Raw genomic sequence first — 13,196 nt, forward strand, 5'->3', positions numbered from 1 at the left:
TATTTGCATTATTTTAACTATTTACCTTATCAAATAGTCTTAAGCAATTTGGAAAATAGATTGAAATCTTGGTAATACTATGTCGACGTACATCTTTTATGTTAAGTTGACTCGACATAAGCCTGTACTTTTGAAGTTACTATAAAATAGATTTTGCTATGTCAATATCTATCATTTTGTAATTTAATCAACAGTAAAAATTAAATCGTTAATCTTTATTTAGGAGTTGGAATCAATTACTGCTGAAAACAATCGTATTGAGCATGAGGTAAAATTACTACGTTCAAAAATGGAAGATGCCAAAAAACGAGGCAGCCAATCAGAAGCTGATGAGATGAAAAAGACAAGAATGCAGATTGAGAAGGAGTTACAGCATGTTCAAGGAATGATAGCTGGCCTGGAAAACCAGAAGACTGCTTTGGCACGCCAGATGGCTGGCATCAGAAGCAACAAGAATGACCATTGTAAGTAACTTATTAATTAATAGCCACTCTTATTAAATGATAGTCACTATCCCGAAACTGGACATGATTGGGGCTGGCCCAAACAAAGTTTTTATAATGGAAACTTGTGTATGTCATCTATTTTACAGTATCTCTAAGTTCTTCTCGGACGAAGTTTGATGATTCTGAGAGCAACAGTAGTTACACAGTAACTGATCTGGATTCAATGCAGTCGTATGACATCATGGACGATGCACTGCAACCAAGTAGCAAACCACCTCCAGTTTTAGAAAGAAAAGAAAGCATTGGACGTGTTAAGGTATATTTTAATAGTTTTTTTCTAAAAATATTTTTACTTATGATAATGGAACAATTTTGAAGTAGAATAGAAGCATTGACCTCATTTTAAATGATTATGATAACGAATATAAATAATGCATTTATTATACATTTTGGAAGTTCGGCAACATTATTCACGACATCACCTTAAACACTTCGGTGTCAATCAAGGACTTATGAAGGTTGGAAATTCTCTCAAAAAAATTCTGTAAAAGCATCAGCTGATTTAAATAAAAAATACATTAATTATTGTGTTGTTATTTCCTAAAGATATAAAAATAAATCTACTGTGTATAAAATACATATAAAGAATATTTAATATGGGAAATTAAATTTAACTTAGGAGCTCAAAATGCGGAAAATGTCCAGAGAAGACCCAATCCAGCAAAGGCACTCCACACCAGTTTTGTCGAGCCAAGTGCATGAACTATCACCAGCCTTCACTCCACTAAGGATTGAGACCAATCAAAATAACTTGCACCCCTACAACACTGTTAACGGCACACCTTCGTCGCTCCTCACAACATCAAACACATCATCGGGAAGTCCAGCAGCAAAAGATAAGAAACAGACAGTTCGAATGCGGAAGAGAGAGTCCGAGAGAAGGAAGGATTCTGATGTGCGAAAGAAACGGTCTAGCTCAGCTTCTGGTAGACGTTCAGGAACATTTGATATTAGATGTAAGTTGCTATTCTCTTTACTTCGATTCAACAAAATTAACGTAAAGTTTAAATCTTTGTACTTTTTTCTCATAGACACAAATAATGCACTAGTAAAGTTAGGTTTGCGGTACACCATGTGTTCCAAAAGCAAGTAAGGCTCTGTCTACACTATCAAACTAGTGTGACAAAAAAAGTGTGATGTGCTCAAATATGGTAGTAATATGCCCAAACATGGTAGTGATATCACATCATCATGTCTATATATATGTCCCATATATGGGCACATCACATTTTTTGGTTGTGAATGTATCAATGTTGCTCTTGTTATGCTACAACCGTCCTCTGGAGAATGCTGCCAACCTTTAAACAATACACAATACAATTACTGTATTACAAATTTTATGCTATTTTGCTATGAAACATTTGATTTATTTTTAGATGACTATAAACCTAAAACCAGAAGTGAACCGCAAGGTCTACGTAGAACTACATCCATGCCGGACCGCAAGAGTCTTACAGGAGAGCACATTGTGCCAACCAAACAGTACACAGAGGTAGAATCATAAATTCACATTACTTAATAGTGCAGTTGCAAATAAGAAAGATTTTTAGATCAAAGTCAAATACAAATGTTGGTATGACTGTCCTTTTTTTTTTTAAAGGAAACTGATCGTGGTATTGTGTCCGATTCAGAGCTGGAACCGAAACATGTAAGTTTTTTTCTTTGTCCAAATGTATTCAGGTGATTAAGAAACTTCCAAATACCCCTCAAAGGTGCAGAAGCCGAAATACATACATAGATAGTTGCTTCATATTGTTTTTAATTTACAAAATTGAGATTTTTAAAGTAATGACTAAAACCAAAACAAAAAAAATGATTTCCTTGTATGCTCTATTTTTTTATACATATATTGTAAATTAGAGTCAATTAACAAATCAGAATATAAATATTCGCGTTTACACAAATTGAACTGCACCTCTACAAATAAAAGTTAAATAAATGCCATGAGTGTCACAATTTCAAGGGAATTAAATATCAAAATGCGTATAGTTTTTGTATTACTTTTTATGTTAATGGGTGTGACCTTATTGACCTTATTTCAATGTAGTTTTCACAAGACTTGGATTTACGCGACTTTCAGCGTGCCATGATCACTGCTGATGACGAAGAGGTCGCTCTTCAACGTAGCTCTAGTGAGCACGTTGTAAACAGCGTCAGTACGGAGGAGATGCGTAGTAATGATGAATCGAGTGGGTCGTTGGTGAGTCCACTGGCTCCAGCTTGCTGTACTGAATTTCATCACTGTATTATATGTAGTTCACACTCTTTTGTCCACTATCCACTGTACATGGTTTTTTAATGCTTTATTTCTGCTTGAATTATATTTCACCTTTTTAGCTGTACAATTGTATTTATTGATTGTTTGCAGTTTATCATTAGTGGTGTTAAATCTAGTTTTGTATTTCATTTATTGTGTCTTTTCTTAGTATCATCACTCTCTGACATTGTTTGATATTGTACCACCCACTTTTACAATGGAATAACCCAATAAAAATATCTGGAGCCCAACCGATCCATAGATTACAGTGAGCCTACAAGATTGTGCATTGTATGTGAATAGGCCAATAGTGCAGTAGAATTGTTAATCACATATAACCATTTATACAGTAAAATTGCTTTTAGTATACATGTTATGAGATATAGTTTGTATTATTCAACTTGTTTTAACTGCTTTCTATTTTATTTTTGTAACTGTATTTTCCCGCTTTATTCTTCTGCACTTAAAGTTTGGTTACCATACACTGCCTCTTTGCTACATACAAGCCAAACGTCGGTACGATACGAAGAAATACACCTCAAATTTTGAAACCATTCCTGAACAAGTGTCCTCACTGGTATCTTAGCATGCCCTCTATAGTTTGCTGTAGTGTGTTTTCATTTTTATTTTACTTTATCATTTTTATACGCATGTATTCGTTTATAGATTAGAGAATTTACCCTCTTCCTTAAATTGTTACACTATGTATGTTTGTAGTATTATATTTTCATATTTTGACAAATTATAACACGTTGACATGTTTATGAACCAAATCTTCCTCGAATCAGTAGATGTCATTTTTAATACATAACCTTTAACCATGTAAATATGTCATCTTAGAGAACACTATGTTTGTAGCATTTCCATTATAATCTATGATTTTCTCAACCCAGTCAACAAATTCCTTCTTACTACATTCAACTCTCCCAATATTCTTGGGGCTTGGCTAATACGTCAGGTTTTCTGGAAAGTCTGGAATTCTTTTAAATAGTAAATAAGATTTTGGCACCATTTGGTCCTATTAGTCTGATTTTGGGAGAGTTTTCAGAGAGTCCAGTTTGTGATTGTAGTAGTAAAGATTCCAGACTTTTTGGAATACCAGATGTTTGGGCAAACCCAAATCTGTTAAAGTTGACTTTGACCTTACTAATTTCTCTTTTTATTTTCAAATTTGCATGGTTGTATGTACAGTATTAAACAAATGTGTTATAGCTCCATTGAGCTAATACATGGGGCAAGCATTTGTTCAATATTTATATACAGTACAGTATTTACCTTTTGTATATAAATAACGGATTGAATTACATATTAATTTACTTATTTTTTTCGTTCATATTCAACATACCCCTTTGAGTCATGTTGAAATTAAAGGCTGTGTTTCGAAAAACATTCCTTCACATTGATCATCAAATTAATATAACCAAATATATGTCTCTTTTGGGGGACCACACTTAAATTTCCTCACACGATCTATTACTTATAAATAATTTGTATTATCATTATTAAAATTACTGATTGCATGGGATGATAAATAATTGTTAATGTATTTATTGTAACAATAATCTCTTTGTGTTTAGTTGGGGCCGCCACCAAAGATACTCATACCAGAACGATACAACCCACTATCTGATGATGGTTATGAGGAAATGACAGAGGAGGAGAAGATGAGACGATCAGAGAGAGCTGAAGGAATTAAGAAAATGTTAAGCTCACATAGGTAAGTATTATTAATTATATAAGAATAATGAGCTTAAAGCTCTGTCTACACTATCAAACTAGTTTGACAAAAGTGTGATGTGCCCAAATATGGTGGTGATATACCCAAATATGGTAGTGATATGACATCATCATATGGGCACATCAAATTTTTTGTCACATAAAGTTTGATAGTGTAGACAGAGCTTAAGAGCTAAAAATATGTGAATTTAAGATAAATCATGTAAATGAAAAGGGAATTTAACCTCACTTTTGATGACATTCATGAGGGATTTAGGGAGACTGACAATCTTGTCTGCAAACATTTTTGTGCCAGGCTTGGCATATGAGTGTTCTCCAGATGGTGATTTTACAGGTCTTGTTTGGCAAAAGAGATGTCCATCAGATGGTGGAAGTTTTACCAGTCTTGGTGATGACTTAGTTGTGGGAATCAAATTTATGTGTGATTAAAAGAATGAATAATAGTTTTACCTTTTATTGGTATCATTCTTAGTATAGACATTTGTTTCTCTTCCAGGTCTCAGTCTTTCTATACAAAATGGCTTCACACAACTGACTACTAGATAATGTAAATACTAATCAGCATGTGCTTTGTATTGCAATTGTCAAGATGCATGTTTTACTTGTCATGTTTTGTTCATTATTTGTATACTATTTGAGCTATGTTTGTGGCTTGTTTTGATTGCAAAAATGTATTTATTTTAAAGCCAAAATATTTAGTTGTCGCAGCAAATTCAATTTTTTATTTAGCACCTTCTGAAAAAAGCATGGTTTCGCTTGGCTCTTGACTATTTTTGTTAAATATTAGATTTTAATATCCATTAAAATCCCATCATTACATTTTTTTAAACAATTTTCGGCCTATATATTTTATTTATTTTCATGCTGATCAAAATCATAGCTTTACCATAACTACAGTAGTGAACCTAGTTTAAATTATCCTCCCCTTATTTTTGATGTTTACTTCCTGTTTGTGGGTTGTTGTTTTAAGTGATGTGATTGTGCTTGGTATAGAGGTGGTGGAAATTGACCTAGTCTCAATCCCTCCACTCAGTTTAAACCTCACATGCCCATTATTTCATTTTACCTCCCTGGTAACTTGGAGGGTTGTTGCTTAAAGCATGTTACTTCTCCATGCTTTAAGTGATGTGGTTGGGTAGAGAGGTGGTGAGATTTACCCAGTCTAAAGCTCTGTCTACACTATCAAATTTTATGTGACAACAAAAAATGTGATGTGCCCATATATGTACACTACCACAGTTGGGCACATCATACTTTTTTTGTCAAACTAGTTTGATAGTCTAGACAAGACTTAACTTAATTTTTCCTTCCCCTCTTTCCGGTTGTTGACCTACACTGTCCAATTCTATAAATACTCATAGCCAAAATATTGCACATTTTTAGTTTCTAAACATTTATCAATGTATTTATTTGTACAAATGATCTGTAATTAAAATAGCATTTTGACTATTTTAAAGTTTTGTTTTCAGCTTTTTGTCAGCTAGTATATATAAACAGATTTTGTTGTGTATTCCATGTATACATTATTCTTGCTTATTTATGTTGTGTTAAAGTAAAGTGTGTTTTGTAATCTTTGTTTATGAAATATATTTTATTTTCTAAATTTATTTGATTTGTTACTACATATTAAAGGCATCCTCCCAATTAAAGATCCTTCCACATTTTGTTTTGTCGCACAAATAATGTGATAGAATTAAGAATATCTATTATATATACACAAAAAGTGAATTGTGAATGAGTTATTAAATATTTTAATATATTGATTTGTTGAGTATGGTTACATTAATGAAGTGATGAATTATTGATTGATCAATCAATCGATTTATTATTATTGCTTAATTCATTGATTGATATAAAGCTTTATATACTGTGCATAATTATCATATTATACTGCTTTACTGATATTTATTGATCTTTAAACCACAGTTTACAAGAGTGGCATCCCCGGGAATTGTAAGTAAAATTAGCGAGATATTAATATGGGTATTACTTCTGGTGTTGAGTTTATTTATCCAGTACAGTAGTTTGTGGATGATAATTAACAAAAGAATATTAGGGAGCTCTCGATTTGCGATGACCAAACTATGTCACGTTAGTTTATTGTGCGCATGCGGAAATATTGGGTTTCCTCACCTCAAAGTTTGATGGTTTCTAGGTCCAGACAACACATAGATTGACCTGGCCTAGGTGGGTCATTGGTCCTCGCAAACCGAAAGCTCTCTATTTATCCATTACCCCTACAGCATACAAAGGGTGTCTAAGTTTCTTTTTCATATATAAATTAAAACATATTACATATTTTAATAGCTTTGCAAATAATCTTGTTTGCCTATCAACTTTAGATTTCAATTTAATGACATGTTAATGAAAAAATAGATATTTTTTTATTATCATGCAGAAAAAAAACATCTAGAAGTTGATAGACTAGCAAGTTATTACTCATTTCATTTTAAACAATTGGCAATTAATTGGTTTTTAGCTTTAACCTTTTCTATCAGATGTAACTGCTTTTATTCGCCATTTCATCTTTTTAAATAGTACTTTCATTCATGCTTCCCCTTATAGCATGCATACCTGGTTTCCATCAGTGTGGTTGGGGTGGGAGTTAGTAGTTTGTTTAGTGAAGGGCGGTGGGATATAGAAGTTTAGAAATAGGGAAGTAAGGTGAAGTGGAGGATTACAAAATTAAAATCTATGGGTTGTACTGACATGACAATTAATCTATCATTTTCATATCTCTGAATCCTTTCTTTTTTTGCTTTTTTTTATCCTTATTCCCTTTCATCCTAAATACAATTTACTCATGTTTGCCTTTTTTAGTTCAAAGCCTTGCATTATACGCACGCACACTGCATGCTATGCTTATTAACATTATGTTGCAAATTTTTGTTTAATAATTTAAGATTATCATTAATTAATTGTTATGGTAGGAACAAAATAATTGAATATTATAATATTGGTGGGAGGGTGGACTGTTGAGGGCGGTGTGTGGTTCAGAATTCCTAAATTTGCTAGTGTATTTCCTAAATCAATCATAATAAAAGCAAATGATTAAACTCAATGTTTGCAAACATACCTACAATTTACTTATAATGATTTGATCTTTATGAGAATTTTAGTCAAAATTACATTTCAATCAGATCACATACGTAGTTTCAATCAGCTTAGGAAAAGCATTGAAATTGGCTAAAAACGCTGGCGGTGGCAGTTTCTAACAGGAAAAACCTCTTGCAGTCAATGTGTTAATGTGAATTTCCATGTATATTCCCTTACTTTTTAGAAATAATGTGTTCTCAATGTACTCGTATAAAGTACGGCAAAAATATGAAATAATGTTTCTATAAAAATATATATAATCAATTGTTTTATTTTTCAGTATGTATGACTGGCAGGAAACAACAGAGAATGACAATGAGGAGATGGAGAAAATTAGACAGGGGTTAAAAGACGAAAAAGAAAAACGGGAAAATATACTGCAAATGAAAGCAGACCTTGCAGAGGAGATTAAACAACATACAAAGCTAATCGGTGGTAAGACTGATGCAAATTTGACAAATTTTTAACATTTTTTTTTCAAGGGTAAATGACGTCCATGTGTCTTCAGAAGAAGATGGCTACAAGAAAGGTCCTGTTTCTGCTGAATAAAAATAAACGGTTAAAAACGATGTGAATAAATTAACCCCAATTTCTTGGGAGCAGAAACAGGACAATTTTTTAGTAACCGGTTAAATGGTAGTGCAAAAATAACGGTTAAAAACACCAATTCAATTCAGTGTTAGAACATCATTTAACCAGATTTGCTGGGCAACTTTTAGCTGCAACACAAAATAACGGCTATTTCATTGATAGCTGCTGCTACACTGCAGTAACGTTTGAATTAACCGCTAGGACCAATTGCATTTTGAGTAATTCTAAAAATTTTTTGTCGAATGACCACCCACTGATTTTTAAACAGCTATTTTGGAGCAAAAATTGAGTAGAAATGCATTCAATATAAAAATTACATTTTAAATCTATTTTGAAATAAATGGTTTATTCGGCACTATGCGGCAGAAACAGACCCGAACAGTAACAGTACATGAATTTCCAATGCACTCACTAAAATTATAAAACTACATTTTCTTGTTTGTTTCACAGCTCAATCTCTCAAGGTCAGTCCATATTCAGGAGGGGAAGTGCAACGGTGAACATATACGACTGTTAATAACTCAATAACCGTACCAAAAAATATCTCCATTTCTTCCAGAAGTTTGTAAATATTTATTATATAGGTGCCTTAATATAGTGTTTGAAGTCAGATACCTTGATAGATTTTATTAAGATCTGTCCACACTATCAAATTTTGTGTGACAAAAAAAATGTGATGTGCCCATATATGGACACTACCATATTTGGGCACATTCCTTTTTTGTCAAACTAGTTTGATAGTGTAGACAGAGCTTTAGTGCAAAATTGATTGTGTAGATTTTGGAAAAAGCACAATCTTGTGTAATTTTGAATTTTCTTTAACATGTTTACTGCCAATTATTCTGCCATGCTTTATTTGAAGTGGTAGAAACATGTTAAAATCTCCTCCAATTTCTCTGTTGTTTTCTGTCTTGCATATAACTAGTTATCAATGTAGAGACTATTTTAAATAAAACTTTATTCTTATATGTGTACTTATTTACTGCATCTAAAGCACTGTTCACTATCAAACTAGTTTGACGAAAAAGTGTGCCCAAATATGGTAGTGATATGACATCATCATGTCCATATATGGGCACATCACATTTTTTTGTCACCTACAATTTGATAGTGTTAACAGAGCTTTAGCTTTTGCATTGTAAACATGTTTGCAGTTATGATACCTTTCAATTTAGTGTAATATATATATTCTTTAAATAGATCAATATTTAGCATAGAACAGGGTTTTTCTGTCTGCCATTATGTAATTGACAGTTTCATAGATTTCTTAAAACCCTTTTAAAAGACATTAGTTTATGATAGCTGGGTTAGTACCAAAGAAATGGCATGCCATGCAAATCTGAAAACTGAGATTGAAAATAAACAGTAGGTTTCCCACTCACATGGATCTGCACAGCAAATGACACTCTTTCAACGTTTCTTTGTTTCCCTCTTTCCTCCTCTCCTAAAATTCTATTGTCACAACATCTTATACATCCTTATGCCTGACCAAGGAGATGTAAAATTTATTTTACATCTCACTGGCCTGACTCAACAATTTTGTCCTCTCTTCCAATGCTGTCATTCTATAGAGGAAAACAACCATCTACTATCTACTTCATTTAATAATTTCCTCTTTTCATTCAACCTGGAAAATCCATTATTCTATCAACGTGACATCCACCTCCTCATTTCCTTCCCTCCAAAGATACCATAGCGCCATAGCAATGCATGGTGTTATAGTCCATTACATACTAGCCTTATGCTTTCAAAATTATGCTTTCAAATTTAGACTGATTGAAAGAGCGGGGAAAATTGTGGGGAACCATGACAATTAGACCAGTTTTCAATTGTAAAAATATGTACAAATATAATTCTAATGCTTTACAACTAAATAGCCTTGAGGTTGTCTTTCTAACTCGATGCCATCCATTAAAAAAAAATTTGAAAATTTAGAATCTATATTATATAAAAATAACGTTTTTAAACAGAATTTTAACTGGATTGATTTTCATTTCATTTGTAAATAGCTTAATTTTTTTTTATACCAATTCTGAATTTGGTGCAACGAAAGATAGTTTTGTATTGTAGTTTGAATAGTGAAAAAATAATTTTCTTTTATATGGCATTGTTATTAATTGTAATACTACTGTAAAATAAAAATTTAAAATAGCAAATTAATTTAAAGTATTATAAAGGAAATACAGTATTTAGTTTTGAAGTTTATTTGATATTGCTTAAATAAGCTATACATTACTGTATCAGAATAAATTTAATAATAAATTTAATTTAGTAAACATTTATATTACTATTAGTGCTTGCAAATAAGAAAAAAATGTTTGGAGGAAAAAAATCCTCCGCTTTATCATTGGGAAAATAGGTGGTTTATTCTAGCCATACCGTACATTGGAATGCCTTGATACAATTTGATTAACTTCTTAATATTTAGTATCAAGAAATATTCTATATCATCTGAAATACAGTAGAACCTCTATTTAAGAGCCACTAATTGTTGTCTTATTAGAGGTGTCCTCTGAACATATTGTTCCCCGTTCATTTCACGGGAAAGTGTCCACCACTAAAAAGGGGTGTTTCAAAGAGGACTTCGGTATTTAAAACCCAATGAATATTAATCAAAGTGTCAAATTAAGGATCATAGATTCTAGAGTTCCATTTATTTGACCTGCTAATAAGGTCAAGCAGTATTTAGCCACAGATGATATAGTATATAACAGGTTAACATTTTTTTTCACCCCATATGTCATCCACTAAATAATAGTTACAAAATTGATTTAGCAATACTTATAAAAGTAATATCTATTATTGATTTAAAGCCTTTCTTTTATTTTTCTTTTATTGTCTTTCAGTAATTATGATATTTTTGCATACTAAACACTGTACAAATCATGTGTAGATATATTCTATACTTTGCAACTAATAATTTCTCTCTTTTAAAGCTTAATTAGTGCTAACGCCTTTACAATTATTTTAAAGATTTGCAATAACTTTTTTTGTGCCTTGATTGTTTAATTGATAAATAAGTATAATTTAATATGGAACGCTAGCGTTATTATGCACAATCAACAAATGAACTATTAGTATTTGATACCTTTAATAATACACAGCAGCCTTAGTACGTTGACTATCATGCCTTCTTCTTAGATTATCACATGGCTTTTTCAATTAAATGAATTTTATAATTAATTTGGTAGGATACATGCTGTTAAAAGAAAACTAAAAACTTTATTGCAAATAATTTTTTGTTTAACAATAGTAACAATAAGAAAGAGATGAAATTAAGTGAGTAATTTTGTATTATTTTCTATGTAAAATATAGATTTTGAAAGGATTTAATTTTGTATAAGAATTGAGTGTAGTGGTTATAATAGTATTTTTGCTATGTCAGGATTAATGAGAGTTAACTGCTAATTACATACAATTATGCACAGTTGGAAAGTTTATTATATACCATGTTGTGACTTTTCACCAACACATTGCTGAAAATAATTATAAATGTAATACTTGCGAGATGGTTAGTTGAGTAAATGAGTGGAATGTGTATTCCGTCACGTCCAGAAACGCAATATTAATGCATTTATATATTTGGACCGTGATCGTTGGAACTTTGGATGTGGGCGTCCTAATTTACATAGTGTAACATAACATTTAAATTTGGTATGTTATGTGTAATGTGATTGGTGCATCTTTTGTCAAAATACTGATTTATATTTACATTATAATTATTATTGGTTTGCAAATTGTAATAATGAAAAACTTCCATCCATGTATAAGTAGAGTTTTTAGTTTTGACACTAAAGTATAATAATTTTATATCTAAATTTTGTTTGGTCGTGAGCTCTGCCTGCTATTGGATTGTAATGCAGTATGGACGGCTACTAGGGCCATAATAGTACCATGTTTTTCTGAATTAAATCAATTGATTGAAAATAAGGTATTAAATTAATTTTAAAACAAAATAATTGTATGAATAATTATGTAACTTGACTTTCTTTTGTTACGCTTTGTTGTGTTAAATGAACTCAATCAACTTTTTTTGTCATGAATGGGTAATATATCATATTTGGCATGCGCAGACGCACCTAAATTGGTCTGCGCATGTTACATAAATATTATATACATATTTTAAAATGTCGAAATTTGGCCATTTTTCGAAAATTTCTATGTGCTATATAATAGTACATGGAAATTTTCGAAAAATTACCAAATTTCGACCCTTTTATTTTTCAACATAACTGGTTACTATGGCTCTATAAGATGATGATAACACAATATATGCGCATATATGGCAATATTTTCGCATAATAATTGAATTTTAAAAAGTGGCTATTTTGACCATTTTTCAAAAAAATCCCTGTGCTATAGTACAGGGAAATTTTCGAAAATTGACCAAATTTCGACCTTTATTTTTCGACATAACTGGTTACTATGGCTCTATAAGATGATAACACAATATATGCGCATATATGGCAATATTTTCGCATAATAATTGAATTTTAAAAAGTGGCTATTTTGACCATTTTTCAAAAAAATTTTCGAAATTGACCAAATTTCGACCTTTAATTTTCGACATAACTGGTTACTATGGCTCTATAAGATGATGATAACACAATATATGCGCATATATGGCAATATTTTCGCATAATAATTGAATTTTAAAAAGTGGCTATTTTGACCATTTTTCAAAAAAATCCCTGTGCTATAGTACAGGGAAATTTTCGAAAAATGACCAAATTTTGACCCTTTTATTTTTCGACATAACTGGTTACTATGGCTCTATAAGATGATGATAACACAATATATGCGCATATATGGCAATATTGTCGCATAATTGAATTTTAAAAAGTGGCTATTTTGACCATTTTTCAAAAAAATCCCTGTACTATAGTACAGGGAAATTTTCGAAAAATGACCAAATTTTGACCCTTTTATTTTTCGCCATAACTGGTTACTATGGCTCTATAAGATGACGATAACACAATATAAGTGCATATATGGCAATATTTTCGCAT

The 13,196-nt window shown here is 31.5% G+C and overlaps 1 protein-coding gene across 1 annotated transcript in view; it reads left to right on the forward strand.

Annotated features, from left to right (window-relative positions):
* Positions 1–12,140, forward strand: part of LOC144847535 (uncharacterized) — a 34,827-nt gene extending 22,687 nt beyond the window's left edge. Inside the window, exons 20-30 of the mRNA XM_078703940.1 lie at positions 224–464; positions 593–762; positions 1,126–1,462; positions 1,883–1,998; positions 2,107–2,154; positions 2,554–2,706; positions 3,233–3,340; positions 4,341–4,480; positions 6,427–6,453; positions 7,877–8,031; positions 8,638–12,140. Coding sequence (XP_078560066.1) covers positions 224–464; positions 593–762; positions 1,126–1,462; positions 1,883–1,998; positions 2,107–2,154; positions 2,554–2,706; positions 3,233–3,340; positions 4,341–4,480; positions 6,427–6,453; positions 7,877–8,031; positions 8,638–8,687 — 1,545 coding nt within the window. The 3' untranslated portion in view covers positions 8,688–12,140. The remainder of the gene's footprint in view (positions 1–223; positions 465–592; positions 763–1,125; positions 1,463–1,882; positions 1,999–2,106; positions 2,155–2,553; positions 2,707–3,232; positions 3,341–4,340; positions 4,481–6,426; positions 6,454–7,876; positions 8,032–8,637) is intronic.
* The last annotated feature ends 1,056 nt before the right edge of the window (positions 12,141–13,196 follow it).

This window comes from Antedon bifida, chromosome 7 (genome assembly GCF_963402885.1).
Source record: "Antedon bifida chromosome 7, ecAntBifi1.1, whole genome shotgun sequence".
NCBI lineage: Eukaryota > Metazoa > Echinodermata > Crinoidea > Comatulida > Antedonidae > Antedon > Antedon bifida.